Genomic DNA, 25,991 nt, shown 5'->3' on the forward strand with positions numbered 1-25,991 from the left:
GCACCTCCCGCTCTGCCATTGTGCCACTCCGCGTCATCTCGCTGCCTGCAGGCAAAGATTGGTTTGTTTTCATTGCGAATGGGATTGAATATTGTGCAGTCATGAGCAAATGTCCAACTTCTGAGTTAGCTCTGACTTTAGTGGAAGGAAGGTTATTTATGATAATTTGAAACTAGTCTTACCTGCCTCTAGGACCTGATGAAATCCTATATGGATATAATGATGCTCGATTGATTTATCTGCAAATCCCTGTAAACAGGCTTCGATCCTGACACAGGGCAGTTTGAATATTCTCTTCGTGATCCTGAGAGTTTCCCCAGTGGCTGATATGGCATATTATATCCTAAAATCATAATGACACTTTCAACTAGTTGTCTGCAGTAAATTATCCTCAATGTAGCTGGATGGCTGAAGAATTGAGGAAGGTATAAATCGATTGTCAGGTGTGACAGAGTACGTTGCGTTGATTTAACTATCGTAGTTGATAGGGATCGTTCTGTATGTACACGGTATCTGAGGGCACCATCAACACTCATCACACACTGAACCAGCAGGTTGAAAAGAATCAAGTCACCCGGCAACAAGTAATCTCATGCACATCTTTATTTGTTATTGGATAACACCCATCAATCTGTCCAATCCATGAGAGGTACACAGTGGGAATGAAAGCGGAAGCACAGAAATACAAATCGCAACGGACTGCAGATCAAAGCGGACATTCACTGACGGAGCCTCTTTGCTCAAAGATCCAGTGCAGGTAACGACAATAAATTAAATGACAACTGAGTATATTTATTACTGTTACATAATTTTAATATTATTCGATTAAGAAAATTGTGGGCGGTATATCCTGCGAGTTTGCAGGCAGGGTCTCGGTGTAAACGACCGTAAAGCCAATATATAACGCTAACAAATTGAGAAAACTCCTGAACAGGTGCTACTTTTGTCCTATTTTCTACTCTTTTACTTTAATGTAGGAATTTTACATCGGGGATCTTCGGGTTTTCGAGTGAAATTGAAGTTGAGCAAGTAACAACAGCAGAAAACTGCCCTAAATTGATAATCAGAATCAGGATTTATATCACTGGCGTATGTCGTGAAATTTGTTAATTTAGCAGCAGAAGTGCAAAGCAATACATGACAAATGTATGAAAAACTGAATTACACTGAGTATATATGTGTATATTGACTAATTAAGTTAAAACAAGTAGTGCAAAACCCAACAAATAAACAGTAGTCGGGTACATAAAGAGGTTCGGGTGTTTCCAGGAAAGGAGAGAGCTGGGTGACACAAAACACGATAGAGTTAACCAAGGGGTGCTGCGGTGTAAGAACGTATTGCAAACCGCCCAGGAAACAAATGAGGGAAACAAGTTGCAACTTATGTTTAGTTCACTTTTCCAGTCTATCTGACTATTTCCAGCACTGAATGAGATGTCATTTCAATACCGCTTAACACAAGGTACAGAGACTAACAAAATCCTGTCACCCGCGGTCTTTGAGAAGAAGGTGTGAGGCTCAGCGGTTCTCGGGCTTGTCTTTCAAGTTTCCATGCGGACCAGGTGCCCATGGAGAGTTAGAACACAGTTCATATTGGCTGTCCCGTGCCTTCCTGAGGAAAGTTTCCGAGGAAGTTGCTGGAGCCGTCTAGCAGAGCGTTGCTGGGATTTCAAGTGCGGCGTTGTTATTTTAAGATTTAGTTAAAGGAGAGAGAAACAAAATATATTAGAGGAGAAATTTCGGGGACATTGCTAAAGTGGTAGGTGAGAAGTTGCAAATCCAGAAGGCATAGGTTTGTTCTGAAAAGCACGATGTTTATTTGGAGAGAAACTGAAGTGGAGAGTGGGTGGGTGTTATCCCGTACCTGGATCACTTACCAGCAAAGATAGAGAGGTCCACTGAAGTCTGATGGTACCATTTTTAAACGTTTTTATTTATAAAGGGGCACAAAAGTAAGGTTAATACAAACATTCAGATAACATACGTCGTCAATTCTCAATCTAAAGCGCAGGTACAGTAATAAACAATAAGAAATAAGCTCTATCGTTGTCTAGGGGTAATATATATATTGTCCGATGTATATCTAAAAGTCTCTTGTGATCACTGCAGTTCCACCAGCTGCTGTCTTTTGGGTGTCGCGGTGGTGCACTTTGTTGGAGATAGAGAGATAGGGATAGAATGGAACAGTTACCCGGCGGGTTTTTCCAACCTTTATGAGTTCGATCCGTCGGAGTCTCATTGGGGAATGGCCGCTCACTTGTGGCCTCTCCTGTAGCTAAAGCCATTCTTCCGTGGTGAGGTCGCCAATCCCAGGCAAGGAAAAGACGCACACGAACCCCCCCACCGGCTGTCGCTATTAAACGCTGTCACAGGATTTCTAGCATGTCTTCTGGTGCATCTGGGGGGCCGTCTTTACAACCCGTCTTTTATCTGAACTCTCGGGGTCTCAGATGTCAATCAGGTTGGGATGATGCAATCTCTCTCCGTCTCTCCACCCACGTTGCCCTGAGGGTATACACGTAGTACAGTTCCCAATTCACAAAGGTGTCTCCACGAGACAATGACCACAGTCACCAGCTTTTGCCTCACCGTGAAACGAGGGACACCGCAAGTATCTTTCTCTTCTCTTGGGTCATTGACCCCCCCTTCACTAGGGCTCTTGCGATTCTCACAAAGGAGGGGGCTGGGGTCATAACAGTGGGGTACAAAAGATAGTTGGAAGCTAACACTCAATTCCCCCGGCCTGTTTGGTTCCAGTAAGGATAACTCTTATCCGGATAAGCATTGGAATCGCTGAAGTATAGAAGTCGTTCAGTGTGTGCCTTCAGGCTCCTGTCCTTCCTCCCTGATGACAGCAATGAGAAGAGGGCATGTCCTGGGTGTTGATGGATGCCACCTTTTTGAGGCATCGCTCCTTGAAGGTGTCATGGCTGTTTGAGAGGCTAGTGCCAATATAACTTGCTGCAGTTTATTTCGATACTGTGCAGTGGTCACCCATCCACCTCCATACCCAATGGTGATACCCCCAGTTATAATTCACTCCACAATGTAACATTGTCTCATTGTATTCTTACTTATCAATGCTTTATGGATAAAAAACTGACAAATCTCATCCTCTTGATTCAGTTTAGTTTTTAACTATATCTTTAGTATTCCATTCTGTTCTGTGAAGACAGAAAAAGTCTTCAACAAGTCAGCTTTTTATTTTAATTTAATTGCAATTTCACGGACATCTGTTGTCTATGAAAATAACATCTTCCTGTGAGTTGCTGGGAGTGTGAGTGAAAAATGCTCTTTTTCCCAAAGCGATTGCCTGGGCTTTCCATTGAGACAGTAAGGGGACATTTTACAGTACATGGGTTTCTGTCACTTCACTTAAAGGTGGTGACTGATTTATGATGATGTTTGAGAGTCCAATAATTTTGACCATTCCCATTCACATTCAGTTTTCTATGTCCTGACCTTCATGATTGCACATTCTTTATTGGAACATTGAGGAGGAAGCACGACTGCCCTTACAAACTCTTTCTTCAGGTTGAATAAGGCAAGGTGAGTAAATGCAATTGTGTATTTTCTAGTTGCTTGCATGAAACCAAATGTTATTAAAGACAATTTGCCTCAGAATCTATGATACGTCTGGGAGAAAGAAAGCACAACTCATTCTGTCTTCTCCTCTAGAAGTAGAGAAATCACTCAACAAAAGACAAAAAGGCCCCCCAAGCATCTGGATAAAGCTCTGTAGTCACTGGATCTTTATACTGGCCAGCCAGCGAGAGACGGAGATCAGGAATGGGAGGGTCAAGCTCCAGGTTGGTCAGAAATTACTCACGTTGTTTCTTCCCAGCTCTCCTGCATCAACAAAATCTGCTGGAGCAGAAGCGGTACAGTGCTCAGCTTTCTCTTTAAACAGGACTGTGCTGGCTCTCTGGCAGATCAAATTCATTTTATTGTTTTTTGAGATGTGGGTATTGACATCAAAAACAGCAGTTATTACAAATTCCTAACAGCCTTGAGCATATACCTGGGACTTAACTTCTTGAAAATCTGATCCCATCTTGGGTTTGGCCCATGATTTCACCACAATAGACCTGCCAACACTAAAGGAACAATGGTACATTTCCTCGTAAGCATGGTGCATGACGGAGATGAAGATACATGAGGAAATGTTATCTCACACTAAAGCCTGGTGGACTTTTTATTGTAGAATAGCATAAACAGGCAGCATCTTTAAATTTTGTGAGTGGCATTTGCTTCTTCCTCTGTGTGGTACTGGTGGAAAGTGTGGCTGTTTTGGGGAGCAGATGGTGCACCAGTACAACTTCTTGAGTGCTGCTGGAGATTGATTCATGAAAGGGAAATGAGGGGTAATCCTGCATGCATCTGACTTCTGCCTCACAGGAAGTAGAAGGCTTTTGGGGTGTCAGGAGGTTTCAATAAGATTCCCCCCATTCTTCTAAACTCCCATGAATACAGGCCCAGAGATATCAACAACTTCTTATACATCAACTGTTTCAGCCTCGGTACATTCTTGTGAATATACTCTGGTCCCTCTATGATACTAGCGTATCCTTTTATAGATATAGGGTCCAAAATTGCTCACAATATTCCAAATGCAGTCTGCCCAATGGCAGATAAAGCCTCAGCATTACATCCTTCTTGTAATATTCTACTCCTCTCAAAATGGATACTAATGCTGCATTTGCCTTCCTTACCACATTAGAAAATAGTCTACATCCTTATTCCTTCTACCAAAATGCCTGGTACTACACTTCACTGTATTCCTTCTGGCACTTATTTCTCATTTCCTGGAATGTCCAAGTCTTCTGCAGAATCCCTGTTTCCTCAACACTGACATCTTTTGAACATCATTAGTCACTGGCAGCCAAGCAAAAAAGGAATAAAGAGCTGATGGTTCAGACCGAGACCCTTCATCACGACTGATGAAGAGTCTCAGCCTGAAAGATCAGCTCTTTATGCCAGAGACGTGTTCCTCCAGCATTTTATGTGTGTTACATTTATTCCCACTCTTTACTTTCTGCCAGTCAGCCAATCATTTATTCATACTGGTATTTGTTTTTGGAATCCTATCTTCTTTTTGTACAGCACCTTGTCAAAGGCCTACTGAATATTCAAGTAGCAACATCTACTGTCTCTTTGTATATCCTCTCTGCTGTTTTCTCAAAGAAAATCTGATGTGTCAGGCAAGATTTTCCTTCAAGAAACCAGTAGGAGTTCTATTTTATCAGGTATCCTCAACTACCCTGAATCCTGATCTTTAATAATGGACACCAACATCTTGCCCAACCACTGAAGTCAAGTTAACTGACAGATAATTTCCTGTCTTTTGCCTCCCTCCATCCTGAAATCCTTCCAGAGATGAATATTTCTTGAAGGATCATTACTATTGCTTCACAGATTCTTTAACACACTTTTAAAAATCTGGGGTGTAGATCATCTCACCAGGTGTCTTACCCACCTTCAGACTTCTCAGCTTCCTAAGCACTATCACTATATAAGAGGAACAAAAACAATAAACAACAGGCCAAATAGGGTCGTTGACTAAAACGCTCAAATAAACAATGAAGCCTACCCTGCAACTAAAAGAATAACTAAGAATAAAACAAATCCTCTCATCTTCAGAATCAGCTGACTCGACAGTCCAATTGCTCAGCCAAGGTGGAATGCAGAAAGCGAAGTGTAGCTATGTCCATATCCAAGTCTCGACAGATACTACGACAGAATGAATGGAGTTAAATACTATCATGGTGGGAGATTTTAAATTCCCAAATATCGATTAGCATCTCCCTAGTGCAAGGGATTTAGATGGGGTGGAGTTTATTTGGTGTGTTCAGGAAGGTTTCTTGACACAATATGGAGATAAACTACAAAAGGAGAGACTGTACTTGATTTGGTATTGGGAAATGAACCTGCTTGGGTGTCAGATCTCTCAGTGGGAGAGGACTTTGGAGATAGTGATCATAATTCTATCTGCTTTAGAACAGCATTGGAGAGAGATAGGAACAGACAAATTAGAAGAGCGTTTAATTGGAGTAAGGGGAATTATGAGGCTATCAGGCAGGAACCTGGAAGCTTAAATTTGGAACAGATGTTCTCAGGGTAAGGTACGGAAGAAATGTGGCAAATGTCCAGGGGACATTTGTGTGGAGTTCTGCATAGGTACGTGCCAATGAGACAGGGAAGTTATGGTAGGGTACAGGAACCATGGTGTACAAAGGCTGTAGTAAATCTAGTCCAGAAGAAAAGAAAAGCTTACAAAAGGTTCAGAGAGCTAGGTAATATTAGAGATCAAGAAGATTATAAGGCCAACAGGAAGGAGCTTAAGAAAGAAATTAGGAGAAGCAGAAGGGGCCATAAGAAGGCCTTGGCAGGCAGGGCTAAGGAAAACCCCAAGGCATTCTATAAGTATGTGAAGAGCAAGAGGATAAGACGTGAAAGAATAGGACCTGTGAAGTGTGACAGTAGAAAGTGTGTATGGAACCGGAGGAGATAGCAGAGGTACTTAATGAGTACTTTGCTTCAGTATTCACTAGGGAAAAGGATCTTGGTGATGGTGATTGTAGGAATGACTTGCAGCAGACTGAAAAGCTTGAGCATGCAGATATTAAGAAAGAGTATGTGCTGGAGCTTTTGGAAAGCATCAAGTTGGTTAAGTCATCAGGACCAGACGAGATGTACCCCAGGCTACTGTGGGAGATGAGAGAGGGGATTGCTGAGCCTCTGGTGATGATCTTTGCATCATCATTGGGGATGGGAGAGGTTCCGGAGGATTGGAGGGTTGTGGATGTTGTTCCCTTATTCAAGAAAGGGAGTAGAGATAGCCCAAGAAATTATAGACCAGCGAGTCTTACTTCAGTGGTTCATAAGTTGATGGAGAAGATCCTGAGAGGCAGGATTTATGAACATTTGAAGAGGTATAATATGATTAGGAATAGTCAGCATGGCTTTATCAAGGGCAAGTCATGCCTTATAAGCCTGATTGAATTTTTTGAGGATGTGACTAAACACATTGATGAAGGAAGAGCAGTAGATGTAGTGTATATGGATTTCAGCAAGGCATTTGATAAGGTACTCCATGCAAGGCTTATTGAAAAGTAAGGAGGCATGGGATCCAAGGGACATTGCTTTGTGCATCCAGAACTGGCTTGCCCATAGAAGGCAAAGAGTGGTTGTAGATGGGTCATATTCTGCATGGAGTTCAGTGAGCATTGGTGTGCCTCAGGGATCTGTTCTGGGACCCTTACTTATCATGATTTTTATAAATGACCTGGATGAGGAAATGAAGGGATGGGTTAGTAAGTTTGCTGATGACACAAAGGTTGGAGGTGTTGTGGATAGTGTGGAGGGCAGTCAGAGGTTATAGCGGGACATTGTTAGGATGCAAAACTGAGCTGAGAAGTGGCAGATGGAGTTCAAACCAGATAAGTGGGAAGTGTTCATTTTGAAGGTCAAATATGATGACAGAATATAGTATTAATGGTAAGACCCTTGGAAATGTGGAGGATCAGAGGGATCTTGGGGTCTGAGTCCATAGGACGCTCAAAGCAGCTGTGCAGGTTGCCTCTAGGGTTTATTGGCTTTCATCAATTGTGGAATTGAACTCAGGAGCCGAGATGTAATGTTGCAGCTATATTGGACCCTGGTCAGACCACACTTGCAGTACTGTTCTCAGTTCTGGTCTTCTCACTACAGGAAGGATGTGGAAGCCATAGAAAGGGTACAGAGGATATTTACAAGGATGTCACCTAGATTGGGAAGCATGCCTTATGAAAACAGCTTGAGTGAACTCAGTCTTTTCTCCTTGGAGCAACGGAGGATGATGGGTGACCTGATAGAGGTGTATATGATGATGAGAGGCATTGATTGTGTGGATCATCAGAAGCTTTTTCCCAGGGCTGAAATGGTTGCCACAAGAGGACACAGGTTTAAGATGCTGGGGAATAGGTACAGAGGAGATGTCAGGGGTAAGTTTTTTATTCAGAGAGTGGTGAGTGCGTGGAGTGGGCTGCTGGCAATGGTGGTGGTGGTGGATATGATAGGGTCTTCCAAGAGACTGTTGGATAGGTACATGGAGCTTAGAAAAATAGAGGCCTATGGGTAACCCAGTAATTTCTAAGGTAGGAACATATTCGGCACAACTTTTTGGGCCGAAGGGCCTGTATTGTGCTGTAGGTTTCCTGGTTTTCTATGTTTGCTATTATCACATTGAAATAATAATTAGCTGACGCATGCATATTCACGAGCGCAATTGCCGAATCTGCTGCATTGCTGAATCTGTGATTGTGACACCCTTGTTAAGTCTTTCCTCTCATTTACTATTTATTTTGGTTTCCTCTTTTATATTATTTGCTGGCTTACCATAATATTTAGTATTGCTCTTGTTAATATTTTTGCCCAGTTGTCTTCTGTTAGTTTTTAAAGACTTCCCAACCCTCTAGATTCCCAGTAATATTTGCTACATTGCATGTCCTCTATTTTGCTTTAATGCTGTCTTGACCTAGTTTGTACTCATGGTAGCCTCATCCTGCCTTTACAATGCCTCTTTTTTGGGATGAACCGATCCTGTGTCTTCAGAATTGGCTACCAGTGAATAATGGTGCTCTGCTGGAGTCTGTGTTGGGACTGCTTCTTTTTTGCGTTGTATGTCAATGACTTGGATGATTGACTTGATGACTTGTGGCAAAGATGATACAAAGATAGGTGGAGCGACTGGGAGTCTTGAGGAAGTAGGAATGCTACGGAAGGGTTTAGATAGATTTTTGAGAATGGGCAAAGAATTGGCAAAAGGAGTACAATGTTGGGCAATATATGGCCAGGCACTTTGGTACAATGAATAAAAGTGTATAAACGGGGAAGAATTTTACGGGATGTGCTGACTTTGGAGAGGGTTCAGAAGAGGTTCATGGGAATGACTCCAGGAATGAAAGGATTATTATATGAGGAGCAATTAGTGCCTGTGGGCTTGCACTTGCTGAAATTTAGTAGAGTGAGTGGGGAATCTCATTGAGACATGTTGAATGGACTAAATATCTCAGATGTGGAGAGGATGCTTCCTATGATTTGAGGGTCTAAGACCACAGGTCACACCCTCCAAACAGAGGGATATTTATTTAGAGCATAGACAAAGATGAGTTTTTCAAACCAGAGTGTGGCAAATCTCTGGATTTCATTGCCTTTGGCTGACGTGGAGGGAAAGTTATTGAGTACACTTTAATTGGATGGTTATAGGTTCATGCTTAGTCAGAGTATGAAAGTTTCAGGGAGAAGGCAGCGTGATGGTGTTGAGAGGGAATTGAATCAGCCTTGATGAAATAGGAGAGCAGACTCGATGGGCCAAATGGTCAAATCTGCTCCTATGTCTTACGGTGGAATTACTCCCAAAAAGTCCAACCATTACTCTTCTATTATCCCTACTAGTGTTACCTTCCAGTGAACTTTGGCCAGTCTTCTCTCCTGCTTCTGTAATTCCCTTTATTGCACTGTAATACTGACACATCCATTTTTATCTTCTCCCTCTCAGACTGCAGGATGTATTCCATACTAGTAGGATGACTGCCTCCTAAAGGTTCCTTTACCTTTGGCCCCTTAATTGAATCTGATTAAGCAACATCCAATCCAGAAATTTCCCTCATGGTCTCAACCAGGAGCTGTTTGAAAAAGCCGTCTAATAGGCATTCTACAAACTCTTTCTCTCATAATTGAGTACCAAACTGATTTTCCAATGAATCTACATATAGTAATCACCCATGGCCAACATAATATTAACCACTTCACATGTCGTTTCCATCTTCCTTTGTAATTTCTAACCCACCTCCTTGCTACCATATAAAGCTCCCGTCAGTGTCTTTTTTTAAACCCATGTAGACTGCATCTTCTAATCATATATCTTTTCTTTATGGCTTTATTTATTTTTTAAATAAACAAAGCCATCCCAACGTCTCTGCCCAGTGGCCCGTCCTTATAATAAAATATGTATCCTTGGATGTTAAGCTCCCAGTTGTGATCCTCCTTCCCAGCCTACCTGGCAATCTGTAACTATGCAACATGCATTGGAATATGACAGATTCAGTTCTGTATTCACCACCCTTCCGTATTCACAATTCTTTTCAATTTTGTCTCCATATTTCTGACGATAATTTCTTATCCCTTTCTGAACTTTGTCTTATTCATTAATTTGGAGACTTCTGTAACCTCCCCTGGATTCTCCTTCCCCTTAATGTTATCCTGACTTTTCCAACCTGTTCAATCCACCCCCTACAATTTAATTTAAAGCCCTAACCATAGCCCTAGTTAATACGATTTGCCAGGATTCTGGTCCCAGCCTATTTCAGGTGGAGCCTTTCCCATTGGAACAGCTCCCTTTCTCCAGTACTGGTGCCAATGTTCCACAAATTCAAACCCACTTCTCCCACACCAGACTTTGACAATACATTTATCGTTCTGAACTCATAAACCCTGTGCAAATTGCATGTTGCTCAGGTAGCAACCCAGAGATTATTATCTGTTTGTTTCCGCATTTTAATTTTGCCCCTAGCTTCTTAAATTTCCTCAGCGGAAACTCTTCCCTTGTTCTTCTAAGATCACTGGCACTCATGTGAAACACAAAAGCTGAACCTTTCCCCTTTCCATGCTTAATTTTGCTGCAATTCAAAGTTTCAAAGGTCAAGTCTCATGTCAGAGAAATGCTTTTTTCTTCGCAAAACATCCAGGAAAACAGAGAAGTGCCCCAAAGAATGAACAACAGTTAAACATGAGAACCCCAAAGTCCCCCCCAGCTCCCCCCTACCGCACGTAAGCAGCAGCGAGCAATGATCCCCACTCCCCCACCAGCAAACGTAAACGCGCATCGGTACAATCATTGAGCCCAAGCGTGTGCTAAGCGATGGCAAAGACACAGACCTTGCAGTTAACCCAGAAGTTTCACATTTCAGCCGAATTTGACAACCCACAGGTTCTCTCTCTCCCTGGCAAGGGAGAGGGGGTGTCCCCCATTTTCACAGTGGGCGGGAGACATAACAATAACCTGCTGGTTTACAATCTCAAAAATCCGTTTCATCGCCTTTTCCAAGCTCTGTGCTTGAAGATCGCAAAGACCTCGGGCCTTTGGGCCCACAGCAAAAGATTTTCTGGCCTCCCCGATGACAAACAAGTCTCCGGTCGTGACACCGACCCTCGATCCGCCCATCTCCAAAGCCCCAAGATCTTAGGCTTCCGAACACGATTGAGATTCTCAGGCCAAACTCTTGGCATGGCGAAGAGCGACCAGACGTGGAACCCCGAGAACAGGTCCCATTCCCGCAAAGAACCGAAGCCTGCGTTTAACTGCAGATCAGGGTCTTCAAAAGAGCCCTGTAAGGAAAAAATAAAGATATTAAAGGTAGAAATAGAGCTGTTTCCGAAGATGCAAGCAAAGGAGTCGCCGTTAGGCACCATCACATAAGATATCCCAGACCCAGGAACCAGACAGATAACATAGCCTTTGGCACTCTCAATTCTTCCGACTGAGAATTGTTCCTATTCCCCTGTCTATACGATCTCTAATTACAACTACATATCTCTTCTTTCCACCTTCTTGAACAGCTCCATGAACCATAGTGCCATGGTTTGGTAGCTGATCGCCCCTACAGCCCTCTGTCTCATCTTGGGAAGGAGCATCAGTTTCAAACAAGAGAAAATCTGTGGGTGGTGGAAATCAAAGTAATAGAGACAAAATGCTGGAGGACCTCAGCAAGCCAAAGAGTAAACAGTCGGCATTTTTGGCTAAGAAATGAAGGGTCTCGGCTGGAAACGTCAGCTGTTTATTCTTGTCCATAGATGCTGCCTGCACTGCTGAGTTACTCCAGCATTTTGTTTGCATTGAATCAGTTTCAGACCAGTTGGGCAAGTTCAGGGTCTGGGACTCCCCCAACACTCCCTCTTGGAACAGCCTCCTCTCCAAGTGCCTCACTCACAGTCACACATTTTTTACCCTGATCACAGACTGAGCAGAGTCCAGGTAACTCTCACCCTCCCTGATGTATCACAGTGTTAGAAGCTCAGATTCCAGCTCCTCAAATTTGAGCCCACATTCCTTGAGTAACCATTATTTGCTGCAGATCTGGTCACCAGGAACCATAATGGGGCCCACCAGCAACCACATCATGCAGGTAAAACACATCACCTGATCCTGCATCCTTGTTTTATTGAATTTGTTATAATTTGTGTTTTTTTCACATATATAAAATGCATTTGAGACCATTACAGTCCTGTATTGTAAATATGGAATGGGGAACCGGTCCAATGTCATTTTAATTTTTTTTTAATTGATACATAATCTTCTATAGCTAGAAAATGATACAAGTCTTCAACAAGTTGATATATATACAATTAATAAAGCTGAAGAAAAGAACTTATCAAAAAAGAATAACATACGATAATGAAAAAATATATACTTTTTATTAATGGAGAAATATGTCTTACCATTATATATATATATATAGAAGAAAAATCATCAACGACCAATTCACATTTATATAAAATAAAACTGGAAGGAAACCATATAAAATAATTCAAATTAAATGATAATATTTGTCAAAAAAAACCCATCTTCTCTCAAAATTGAATCGAGGATCAAAAGTTCTACTTCTAATGTTTTCCAAACTAAGACATGCAGGTATGATATTGTGGCCATCACTGAGACGTGGCTAAAGGATGCATGTCTCTGGGAGCTGAACGTCCAAGGATACACAGTGTATCGGATGGATAGGCAGGTAGATAGGGGGGTGGCGTATCTTTAATGGTAAGAAATGATATTATGTCGTTAGAACGAGTTGACATTGAATCGGAAGGTACAGAATCTTTATGGGTTGAGCAAAGAAATCGCAGGGGTAAAATGACCCTGATGGCAGTTATCTACAGGCCTCCAAACAGCTGCAGTGATGTGGACTACAAATTACAACAGGAAATAGAAAAGTCTTGCCTGAGGGCAGTGTTATGATAATTGTAGGGGATTTTAACATGCGAGTGGATTGGGAAAATCAGGTTGGCACTGGATCTTAAGAGGGAGAATTTGTAGAATGTCTACGAGATGGCTTTTTAGAACAGCTTGTTGTTGAGCCCACTAGGTAATTGGCTGTACTGGATTGGGTATTGTGTAATGAACCAGAGGTGATTAGAGAGATGGAAGTGAAGAACCCCTTAGGAGGCAGTGATCATAATATGATTGAGTTCACTGTGAATTTTGAGAAAGAGAAGCTGAAATCCAATGTGTCGGTATTTCATTGGAGTAAAGGAATTTACAGTGGCAGGAGAGAGGAACTGGCCAAGGTTGACTGGAAAGGGACACTAGCAGGAAGGACGGCAGAGCAGCAGTGGCTGGAGTTTATGCGAGAAGTGAGGAAGGTGCAAGACAGATACATTCCAAAGAAGAAGAAATTTTCGAATGGAAAAAGGATGCAACCATGGCTGAGAAGAAAAGTCAAAGCCAAAGTAAAAGCAAAGCAGAGGGCATACAAGGAAGCAAAACTTAGTGGGAAGACAGAGGACTGGGAAGTTTTTAAAAGCTTACAAATGGAAACTAAGAAGGTCATTAAGAGGGAAAAGATGAACTATAAAAAGAAGCTAGCAAATAAAATCAAAGAGGATACTAAAAGCTTTTTTCAAGTATATAAGGAGTAAAAGACAGGTGAGAGTAGATATAGGACTGATAGAAAATGATGCTGAAGAAATTGTAATAGGAGATAAGGAGATGGCAGAGGAACTGAACGAGTGTTTTGTATCAGTCTTCACTAAGGAAGACATCAGCAATATACTGGACATTCAAGAGTGTCAGGGAAGAGAAATATACGCAGTCACAATTACGATAGAGAAAGTACTCAGGAAGCTGAATAGTCTAAAGGTAGATAAATTTCCTGGACTAGATGGAATGCACTCTCATGTTCTGAAGGAATTAGCAGTGGAGATTGCGGAGGCATTAGCAATGATCTTTCAAAAGTCGATAGATTCTGGCCTGGTTCCGGAGGACTGGAAGTTTGCAAATGTCACTCCGCTATTTAAGAAGGGGGCAAGGAAGCAAAAAGGAAATTATAAAACTGTTAGCTTGACATCAGTGGTCGGGAAGTTGTTGGAGTCGATTGTCAAGGATGAGGTTACGGAGTACCTGGAGGCATATGACAAGATAGGGAGGACTCAGCATGGTTTCATTAAAGGAAAATCCTGCCTGACAAACCTAATGCAATTTTTTGAGGTAATTACAAGTAGGCTGGACAAGGGAGATGCAGTGGATGTTGTGTATTTGTATTTTCAGAAGGCCTTTGACAAGGTGCTGCACATGAGGCTGCTAAACAAGGTAAGAGCCCATGGAATTATGGGAAAGTTACATACGTGGATACAGCATTGGTTGATTGGCAGGAAACAGAGAGTGGGAATAAAGGGATCCCATTCTGTTTGGCTGCCGTTTACCAGTGGTGTTCCACAGGGGTCCGTGTTGGGGTGCTTCTTTTTACGTTGTATATCAACAATTCGGATTATGGAATAGATGGCTTTGTGGCTAAGTTTGCTGATGATACAAAGATAGATGGAGGGGCCAGTAGTGCTGAGGAAACAGAGAGTCTGCAGAGAGACTTGGATAGATTGGGGAAATAGGCAAAGAAGTGGCGAATGAATTACAATGTTGGAAAGTGTACAGTCATGCACTTTGGTAGAAGAAATAAATGGGCAGACTATTATTTAAATGGGGAGAGAATTCAAAGTTCTGAGATGCAATGGGACTTGGGAGTCCTCATGCAGGATACCCTTAATGTTAATCTGCAGGTTGAGTTGGTGGTGCAGAAGGCGAATACAATGTTGGCATTCATTTCTAGAGGAATAGAGTATAGAAGCAGGGATGTGATGTTGAGGCTCTATAAGGCACTGGTAAGACGTCACTTGGAATACTGTGTGCAGTTTTGGACTCCTTATTTAAGAAAGGATGTGCAGACATTGGAGAGGGTTCAGAAAAGATTCACTAGAATGATTCTGGAAATGAGAGGGTTAACATATGAGGAATGTTTGACTGCTCTTGGACTGTACTCCTTGGAGCTTATAAGAATGAGGGGGGACCTCATAGAAACATTTTGAATGTTGAAAGGCATGGACAGAGTTCATGTGGCAAAATTGTTTCCCATGGTGGGGGAGTCTAGTACGAGAGGACATGACTTGAGGATTGCAGGGCGCCCATTCAAAACAGAGATGCGAAAAGATTTTTTTAGCCAGAGGGTGGTGAATCTGTGGAATTTGTTGCCACTGGCGGCAGTGGAGGCCAAGTCATTGAGTGTCTTTAAGACAGAGATTGATAGGTATCTGAGTAGTCAGGGCATCAAAGGTAATAGTGAGAAGTTGGGAGAATGGGACTAAAGGGGAGATTGGATCAGCTCATGATGTAATGGTGGAGCAGACTAGATGCGCCAAATGGCTGACTTCTGCTCCTTTGTCTTATGGTCTTAATACATAACATTACTTAAGAGAACCATTGAATTAATGTAGTGACATAGGGATCTTTCCATTTCAATAAAATAGCCCTTCTTGCCAATAATGTAACAAATGCAATTACATGTTGATCTGAAGATGAAATACCCTGAATATGATGCAGAACTATTCCAAATAGTACAGTCAATGTATTAGGTTGTAAATTAATTTTCAGAGCTTTAGAAATTGTAGAAAATAAAGATTTCCAAAAAGATTTTAATGAAGAACATAAACAGAACATATGTGACAAAGTGGCTACTTCAGTTTTACACCTATCACAATAATTATCTATGTTAGGAAATATTTTGGATGGTCTCTCCCTTGCTAAATAATAATAGTGAACAATTTTAAATTGAATTAAACAGTGATTGGCACATATCGAGAAAGAATTGACCATTTTCAGAGCTCGCAACCAATCTTCATTAACGAAGGTCATATTAAGTTCTCTCCCCCAATCGTGTATAATCTTTAGTGAGAGGTTATCTTTTTGTAGTAAAAATAAATTATAAATTCTACTAATGGAACCTCTTACTAACGGAAACATATTCAAATTAATATCCAACAAATCAGATTCTTGCATATATGGAAACTTAGAAAAGTATTTTTGTAAAAAATGTCTAACCTGAAGTTATTGCAGAAAGTGTGTATGAGACAGAGAGAATTTTGCTAATTAACTCATCAAAAGTCATCAATTGACCATCACAAAATAGATCTGCAACAGAACAGATCCCCTTATTTCTCCACAGGAGAAAAATGGGATCAGTTTTTGAGGGTTTAAATAAAAAATTTCAATATAAAGAGTGAGACAATTTAAATGGTTTAAAATATTTTTTAAAAATTGCAGAACTGAAACCAAATCCATAAACACTGTTTAATAACAGGATAGATAGCTTTAAATTCCAAATCAATCCAGGCTGGTTTTTAGCTCTTATCGAGCCAATATAGCCAAAAACATAATTGTCGAATACTCACAGCCCAATAATACAATCTTAAATTAGGAAGTACAAGTCCACCATCTTTTTTAGATTTTTGTAAATGATACTTGTTAATTCTTGGTCTCTTATTGTTCCAAATAAAGGATGAAATAATAGAGTCGATTTGATCAAAAAAAAATTTAGTTGGAAACAAAGGTATATTTTGAAAAATATATAAACATCTAGGTAAAATCATCATTTTCATGGCATGAATATGACCTATTAAAGAAATTGTAAGTGGGTTCCATCTAGAAAATAATTGTTTCATAGAGTCCATTAAAGGAACAACATTAGCTTTATAAAGATCTTTGTATTTTTTAGCAATTATGATATCCAAATATTTAAAAGAATTATTAATTCTGAATGGAATATCATTATATATAAAAACAGGAGCATTTAATGGAAAAAAATCACTTTTATTTAAGTTAAGTTTATATCCTGAAAATTTTCCAAATTCATTTAGTATTTTCAAAAGATTAGGAATACATTCTTCAGGGTTTGAAATATAAACCAAAAGATCATCTGCGTAAAGAGAAATCTTATGTTTGGTCCCATTTACAGAGATACCATGAATATTTTTAGCTTCACGGAGTATTATGGCCAAAAGCTGTAGTACGAGATTAAATAATAAAGGGCTTAATGGACATCCCTGTCTAGTACCTCGTGAAATTAAAAAAAGTGGACCTAAGATTATTAGTAATAACAGTAGCAATAGGATTCTCATAGAACATTTGAATCCACTACTTAAATTATTACCAAAGCCAAATTTTTCTAATACCTTAAACAGATATATCCATCAAACTCTATCAACTGCCTTTGCTGCATCAAGAGAAATAGCATTTTGGGGTATCTTAGTTAGTGATGAAAATATAATGTTCATCAAGCTCCGAACAATGGAGAAAGAGTAACGGCCTTTAATAAAGCCCATTTGATCCATAGAGATGATTTTATAAAAAATTCCAAACAGTTAGCCATTGTCTTAGAAAGAATTTTTGCTTCAACATTTAATAACAAAATATGTCCATATGATGAACATTCAGTGGGATCTTTATTTTTCTTAAGAATTAAGGAAACAGAAGCTTCATAAAAAGGATGAGGTAAATTACCCTTCTCAAAAGATTCATGAAATGTTCCCAAAAGATATGGAGAAAGTATTTTTTCAATTTTTTTTTTGGAAAATCCTACTGAATAACCATCAAGTGCAGGAGCTTTACCTGATTGCATTAACAACCAAGCTTCCTGAATTTCATGTTCAGTAATTGGAGCATCAAGCATCTGTTGACCTTCAACAGTAATTTTAGGAAATTTAATCTTATGTAAAAAAGCCTTCATTTTGGAGGAATCTGCAGGAAATTGAGATTTATAAAGGTCAGAATAAAAATCATGAAAAATATTAGTAATGTCTTCATCATTACTTATTATATCTCCATTATCTTTATGACTCTTTAAAATTTGTCTTTTAGCTCTAGCTGCCCTTAATTGGGAAGCTAAGACCCTATTATTTTTATACCCAAAAATATAAAACTGACTTTTCAATTTAAGCAAATATCCTTCAATAGGATAAGTTAATAATAAATTATATTGTGATTGTAATTCCACTCTTCTTTTAAACAAATCAACATTTGGAGAGGTTGCATTGATGATATCTAAGTCTTCAATTTGCTTAGAAATTTTATCTAATTCCATTCTTGTCTGTTTCTTTAGCTTAGCTATATATGAAATAATCTGACCATGTAAATAAGCTTTTAATGTATCCCAAATTACTAACTTTGAGATGTTTCCTGTATTATTAATGAGAAAAAACTCTTTTATCTGAGTTTCAATAAACTCAACAAATTCTGAGCTTTGTAACAAATGTTCTGGAAAATGCCAAAGTGGTCTTGTAGAAGCAACATCTTTCAGTTCAAATATTAGGTTTAAGGGAGCATGATGAGAGATAACAATTGAATCTTATTCATATTTCTGAACATTAAATAGAAGTTGATGGTCGACTATAAAATAGTCGATTCTTGAATATTTAATATGAACATGTGAGGAAAAGGAATGTTCTCTATCACTAGGATGCATATGTCTCCAAATTTCAATTAAGCCATAATCAATTAAAAAAGAATTTATAAATAATGAAGAACAATTAGGGAGTTGATGTTTGGATGATGACTTATCTATTAAAGGATTTAAACAAGTATTTAAATTACCACCCATTAATAACATATATTTATTTAGATCAGGTAATAGAGCAAAAACAATGTTAAAGAAAGAGGGATCGTCAACATTTGGTCCATATATATTAACCAAAACCATTTCCTGTTGTAAATTATTCATTTAACAATCAAAAATCAACTATATCAACTATAATATCCTCCTGGTTAAAAGGAATCTTGGAATCAATAAAAATGGAAACACCTCTAATTTTACTTTAAGAATTTGCATGAAACTGAGCTGCCTTCCAAAATTTAAAAGAATCGATTTTTATTCCATAACCTGATATGCGTCTCTTGTGTAAAGATTATATCAGGTTGGAATCGGTTAATATTTTAAATTTTTTCTTACACTTAATCGGATTATTCCAACCATGGACATTCCAACTTAAAACAGTTAACTGTTTAAATATCGTCATGAGACTTTATATCTAAAAAAAAGTAGTTAGACGCACGTCAGGATAAGGTGGTTGAGAATGGTGGAGATGAACAACAATAATAATAATTTGCATACGCTCTGGAATTCCATAATAGCGATAAAAAATAAGAAAAGAAAAAAAGAAAAAACCCACCCAACTTACAAAGCCTGGAAATAAGTCGATATCGATCGACGCAAGCCCCAAAGAATGCATGAAAAGCAATTATCAACTCCACCTGCCTGAATAAAAGGTAAAAATGAAAAGAGTAATCGCTGTCTCCCTCTTCCAGATATACATCTTATTACAGTCGACATACAGCTCATTAGAGTTGAGTTGAAAAGAACAGTTATTAGAAACAACCTTCAGTTTTGAAAATAACCTTCATACTGTTAGATAAGGAGAAAAAACACGTCCAAAAAATTCTTGAAATATTTGCTCAGAAGAAAAACAATCGCCATCTTTAAATTATCAAATCTCTCTTTAAAACATAAAGAAACCCAGATAATTACTTATAAGTTCTTAACAAAAGCATATGAAGCAAAATGCAATTAGTTTAATTAAATGCTGCGAACAGAAAAAAAAATTCTAGATGGTTCAGAGTTATCTACAGTCTTTCAACAGTTCCCTCACTATGTCTTCTGAGGTTAAAACCATCCAAACCAGTCTATTTCAGAGATAAAAGTACATTTTCAGATATAGACTTTCTATACCCATCAAATCTTCCAATTTCAACACTCCTTACATTGCTAGACAGTCAAACAGATATAAATCATTCAAACTTCAGACTTCAGACTCGTCAGGGAGAGAATTAATAAAATGCAATGCTTCAGCTGGGTTCTCAAAAATAGGAATCCCAGAATTTTTGACAAAAAGCTTTAATTTAGCTGGGTATTGAAGAGATGGATGCAACTGTCTTTGATAAGACATACGCATTACAGCAGCGAATGCAGAACATTTCTGAACAATTTCACGCGGAAAATCTTTGAAGAAGCAAATCTCAGAGCTTTGAAATTGAAACAGCCTTTGCTTTCTTGCAAGCTTAATAATATGGTCTTTGTCTCTAAAATGAAGAAAATGCACAACAATATGCTTGTTTTCACCTTGATCTGAGAATTTTAAAGCACCAACTCTATGAGCCATTTCAATCTCCAGCAGTTGTAGGCAAACCTCCGGAAGTAAAGATTGAAGTATTTTAGCAAAATAATCCAATGTGTCAGCGGGTCCTGATTTCTCTTTTAATCCAACAGTTTGAATATTGTTCTGACAAGAGCAGGCCTCCAAATCCACAATCCATTGTTGAGCCTTTTCCAAATGAGAAGAAATATGAGCCACATTTCGACTAACCTCTTTAAGATCAAGGCTCAAAGAGTCAATTTTTCCCTCCAAGGGGAGAAATCTTTCTTTTAGTTGAGTTAATTCAGCAACGATATAGCTGATTTGAGACTCTAATCTATTTACCCAGGGTGGCTCCTCTGAACTCTTGTCAGCTTTTTTAAGTTTACCATTGCCTGCTTCAAGATTTCTCCTGGTGCTTCTTATGTTAAACATAATTATAACTGTCATTCTGCAGGATCTGACTGAGTAACGTTAAAATTTCAAAGTTTAAGTCGGGAAAGGGAGAGATTAAAGGCGGACAGAAAGGAACTATGTCTTACATGTTCACTGGCGGAAGGCAGACCAATATTCTGTAGCATTTCAAGTGGGGTCTGCTGTTCTGGGGAGGGGATTTGGAGGGTGGGGGTGTTGATTGTGTCACCTTTCTTTTTTGGGTGGTTTGCTGTTTTTCTTTGAACTGATAGTTCTCAGGTCATCACTAATCATTGGTATGCATTCTTCTTGGTGCTTACTGAAAGAGTCTGGTTCTCTTTGTCACACTCAATGATGTTTTAGCCTGGGATCAAAGACAGTTTTCATTATGTATGGGAAGAAGCTCTCGTGGCCACAACTGATACAGTTGAAAGTGAAGTTCAAAGATCAAATTGTTCTGGAAAAATTGCAAATTAGGCATAGGTGTGCCTGTGAATGAATGCTTCTTGATCACCCCATGATGGCAAGGTCCATCACTCTGTTCATGTTTTAGTGTTGCCAGATTTGGTGGTCATTAGCCATACTGGATTTGACACCTGAACAGTGTTATGTCTTGACGTGTAGATACCTAGATTGAAAGATCCCGGGTCTCCTGTAATATATTCTGGAAGTTGCCTGGTCCTATCACCATTTAGTGTGGATATCAAACAGCATGCTTGTGACTATTTCAGCCACATCATTAGCACTGACAATGGTTGAGGATGGACATGTTCTTGGAAAATGTTCTTCTCTTTTTCCCCTCCAACAATTTGACTGCACAGCATCATTCAGAACTGCATGTACTGAAACGAGATTATTGACTGTGGTAGAGAGTATCAATAACTGAAGCATGCCAGGTCTGAAATGTGCCGTTCCCATTCCATTGATTCACCACACTGCAGACAGAAAGCATCATCTGCATAGGAACCTCTGGTAACCTCTTCTCTTCTGCACCCTATCAACCAATTACTAGCACCCCTCACAATATAGGGCTTCATGTGCTCCAAATTTCCCATCACCAACTTCACCTGCAGTATCATTTCAAAGAGGCAAAAGCTAAGATAATTTGTTGAACTGAGACGAGATGACTGAGAAGCAACATGGATGAACAGAAATAAAATGGTAGAAGTATGTGAAGTTGCTGCTCTGTGGAAAAATAGGTCAAGATCTATGAGCTCCATCAGATAAATCAATGGTGTTTAAGCAAAGCCTATTAACCGGTCAGAGGGTCGTGCGAGTTTGGAATGAGCTGCCAACATAAGTGGTGCTTGTGAGCTCAATTTTAATGTTTAAGAGAAGTTTGGATAGTTACATCAATAATGTGAGTATGAAGGGCTATTGTACTAATGCATGTCGATGCCTGTTTCTGTGCTATATTTTCCAATGGCTCTACTTGTGCTTATGCACATTATAATAATAAATATGAATAGCTGTTGGGTAGCAAATTCTAACAGCAAAGAGCATTTGGACCATTACTAGGAAGGACTGACATGAGACTGTTCTGTGAATATCATGATATGAAATATAATTGGAAGTTGTTTCAGTTGAGAATTTTAATGGAACATATTTTCTTTCAGTGAACAGGTGGCAGAGACTGAGACCCTGTCATGCTTCACACAGGAAGAGCTGAGCAAACTAAAGTCTGATTTTGAAACAGGTGGGGTGGGAAAAGTTAAATCACTGTTAGAGAAGAAGATAGCTGAACTGAACAAAACAGAGCTTAACATCGCAGTGACGGGTGAATCAGGTGCAGGAAAATCCACCTTCATCAATGCCATGAGAGGACTTCGGAGCGATGATCCGGGAGCAGCTGAAGTTGGGATCACAGAAACAACAATGGAGCCAGCCGAGTACTCACATCCCACTCTGCCCAATGTTCGCTATTGGGACCTGCCGGGAATCGGATCTATACAATTTCCAGCAGCTAAGTATCTCACAAAAATGAAATTTGAAAGATATGATTTCTTTATCATAATCGCCGCTGTTCGATTCAAAGAAAATGATGTAAAACTTGCCAAAGAGATTACACGGTTGGGGAAAAAGTTCTATTTTGTCTGCTCTAAGATTGACATTGATCTTGTCAACATGAGGGAAGAAGAGAAGGTTATTAATGAAGAAGAAGAGCTGAAAAAGATTCGGAATCACTGTGTCAGGAAGTTGGCAGGGGCAGGGTTTCCAGATTCATCTGTGTTCCTCATATCTGGTAAAAAGCCAAAACATTTTGATTTCTTTCAGTTAAATGAAAGACTTGAAGATGATTTAAATAATGTAAAGAAAAGTATCTTTGTCCTGGCCCTTCCAAATCTAAGTGTGGAGATAGTGCAGAAGAAATCTAAGATTCTGAGAAATTGTATCTGGATGTTTGCAACACTCTCTGGTGGATTGGGAACCATCCCAGTTCCCGGTGTCTCTCTCACTTGTGATATCGGTATATTGATTGGAGCCATTGTCTGCTTCCAAAAATACCTGGGGCTGGATGATGCCTCTTTTCAAAGATTGGCCAAGAGAGCAGGAAAACCTGTGGAAGAGCTGAAGGAGGCAGTAAAAAGTCCACTGCTGGGGGAAATAACCATAGATGCAATTATGAAGTTAGGTTGGGTTGCTACTGCTGCTGCCATTTCAGCCGTGGAATTTGCTCTCCACCATGTCCCTGTCATTGGCTCCATTTTTGGAGCAGGCTCATCATTTCTCATGACTTACAAGATACTGAGTGATGCACTGAAGGAACTTACAGAGAGTGCAGAGAGAATGGTGAAGTTTGTCTCTAAAACTGATTAACTGAGCTACCCAGTGTCTTTATATTATGGTGTGGTTAATAATTTCATGTTAGCTAACACCAAATCCTGCTCTAATTTGACTCAACAATGCTCACTTCTACTACATTCGTTCCAGGAAATATTTTCTATTCATTACTGAAGGGACTTCAGGGGGAGTTTCTAATCTGCGGCACTTGGAAAACTGGTGCAAGATTAACAGAGTGCTATTCTATGAATTAAGCTTTACAGTTAAGCTACATCTGCCTTCAAAAGTGTACGTGAAGGATGTACCCGATAAACATTGGGTTTATCAGCAGCACCTTGCATTATTCAGCCAATGACTTGTTTAAAAAAAGGACGAGCAAAATGATAGCTGATACTTGGGTGCAGTATATAGAAACCTGTATCAATTAAGACGTAAACCATTGTTTGAAAGATCAAGTGCCACCCCAACCATTTGATGTTATATATCACAAGTCTGTGTTTGATGCTTGTTGACTTGTACAATTTGACTTACCTTAAGAGAACCTCTTAAAAAAAAATTGTTAGAGAAATTGGAGCAAACCTCATGGCAAGATCTGGAATCAATAAAGCCTTGCACATTTAGATCTCATTTAAAATTGTCAAACAATTGTCAATAATTCTCCCTTCTGCAGGTTTGTGAGTTTCACATGAACCTACACAGCACAGCAAGTCAGAATTAATCTAAGTAGTTTATTAATACTTGTTATTAAATCACAATGCAAAAAGTAAGGAAAAATGCAAAATATTGCAAGATAACAGAATAACTTACATATTATTGAAATAAATCCATAAAACTTTACATCTCAGTTGTAACTGTAAACTAATCTCAGGTCATATCCTTTTCAATTCTGAGCTTAACTCATCCTATATGATCACTTGGAGTAAATGGCTCTGGATGATATCAGTGCTGTGTCACATCCAATATCTCAAGCTATTCCAAACTATCTCAAAAATGAAACGCACTCCTGTGAATGTATTCAAAACACACCATGAGTGATTGTGCAAATTACATTCAGTCTTTTTCACTGCGTCCCATATTAGTGAATTTAATTATACCCCATCATCAATATAAACTGGATTTGCCCTATTAAATGCTTACTTTACATAACTGTTCTGTGTCATTCCTCGCATACAAACTCCATGGTAAACAGATTGATAAATTGTCTTGCTTCTATCTCAATTATTGCATTCATGGATTTCCTCACCATTAGATGTTTGAAAACTGAAATGAAAACCAACTGAGGGAGATGCTCACCAAATCACGCAGCAACTAATCAGAGAGAAGGAAATTTCATGATCCATGTCAATTCTCTTCATATCAAACTGCATCAAAAAGTTCCTCAAACATTCCACGGATTCCTTCTTGTTCAGCAGATGGACACAGAATCAACTTCAGTGCAGAGTTTGAAATAATGTTGTCTATGCTTGTCTATAATCATCAAAACATCACAGAATATTGTGGAATCAATGTAAGAATACAGAGTAAAACATTGAAATATGTGAAGTAAATACAATTATTTTAAATCTTGGCAATTAATTCAAAGCCCTGCTGCATTAATGATTCTTTAGTTTGTGGGGAAAATAGGTCAATATAATTAAAGGAAATTGTAGATATTATGACACAGATATTATGGAATAAGCATCAGTGCTCCCTTGCTTTCATCACTGGACTTCAGTTTTCAGAGGAATTAGCCACTCTCCAGCAGAGACATCGTGGCATTGTCAAAAGGGAGGTGATCAGGAAAGCTGGCAACAAAAACACAAGAGATCCCAGAGATGTTGGAAATCCAGATTCACACAGACAAAATGCTGCATGATCTGAGCAGGTCAGACACCATCTATGCAGAGGAATAACCAGTTGACATTTATTTGACCATCAGATCCTGATGAAGGGCCTCAGACCAAAACATCAACCATTTACCCTCTTCATAGATACTGCCAGAACTACTGAGTTCCTCCAGCATTGTGTGGGTCACAGTGCCTTCAAAGGACAGAAAAATGATCTGGAATAAGCCATCTTCAGAAGGCTTGTTGCATTGGGAGTAATGTGGGAGAATCTTACACAGCTCACTGGAACTATTCTGCTTATATACAGATTTGAGCTTTGGATTGATTAAGGTTGTGGTGCACTTTGTTTTTTAATTAATGTAGTAAGTTCCAAATGCATGTATTAAGACAAATTTACTTGATTAAAACAGGTACAAATTTAACCCATTGCGTTTAAAGTTTTTTAAAATTCTCTTTTGCAGTGTAGTTTCATCATACCAGATCAGATATCAGGCCAGTTGCTTTGTATTTCAGACTGCTGGATGATTGTAGTATCCTGTGTAGTAATTAAATTCTAGACATACTAAATTCTAAAGTATTACTGAAGGGAAAACAAATGATTTAAAAAGGCTTTAATTGATTGGTTATGACAATCCAGAAATATGTGACTTTAAGAAATGCTAAGAAGTTAGCTTTTGATTTGTCATGGTGGGTTAATACTTTCTCAACATGCAGTTATGCCTAAATAATGCTTTATGAAATCCCTTTCTCTGATTAATCATTAAT

The 25,991-nt window shown here is 39.2% G+C and overlaps 1 protein-coding gene across 3 annotated transcripts; it reads left to right on the top strand.

The window, feature by feature from the left end:
- The first annotated feature begins 678 nt into the window (after positions 1-678).
- LOC140734087 (interferon-inducible GTPase 5-like) lies at positions 679-25,648 on the top strand. Of its 3 annotated transcripts, none has more exons than XM_073057671.1 (4): positions 693-757; positions 3,447-3,549; positions 3,679-3,809; positions 22,236-25,648. In XM_073057671.1, the coding sequence occupies exons 3-4, from the start codon at positions 3,790-3,792 to the stop codon at positions 23,434-23,436; spliced, it is 1,221 nt and encodes a 406-aa protein (XP_072913772.1). In that variant the 5' UTR covers positions 693-757; positions 3,447-3,549; positions 3,679-3,789; the 3' UTR covers positions 23,437-25,648. The 3 variants fall into 3 exon arrangements, with proteins under 3 accessions (XP_072913774.1, XP_072913772.1, XP_072913773.1); XM_073057672.1 differs by having other exon boundaries at positions 3,682-3,809; XM_073057673.1 differs by lacking the exon at positions 3,447-3,549 and having other exon boundaries at positions 679-757.
- Positions 25,649-25,991: the final 343 nt, after the last annotated feature.

This window comes from Hemitrygon akajei, chromosome 10 (assembly GCF_048418815.1).
Source record: "Hemitrygon akajei chromosome 10, sHemAka1.3, whole genome shotgun sequence".
In the NCBI taxonomy this organism is placed as follows: domain Eukaryota; kingdom Metazoa; phylum Chordata; class Chondrichthyes; order Myliobatiformes; family Dasyatidae; genus Hemitrygon; species Hemitrygon akajei.

Bases quoted from the DNA above. Each gene is read 5' to 3' on its own strand.
- LOC140734087 (XM_073057673.1), top strand. From the start codon at position 3,790: ATGGGAGGGTCAAGCTCCAG. The intron at 3,810-22,235 runs GTTGGTCAGAAA...ATTTTCTTTCAG, and splicing joins ATGGGAGGGTCAAGCTCCAG to TGAACAGGTGGCAGAGACTG.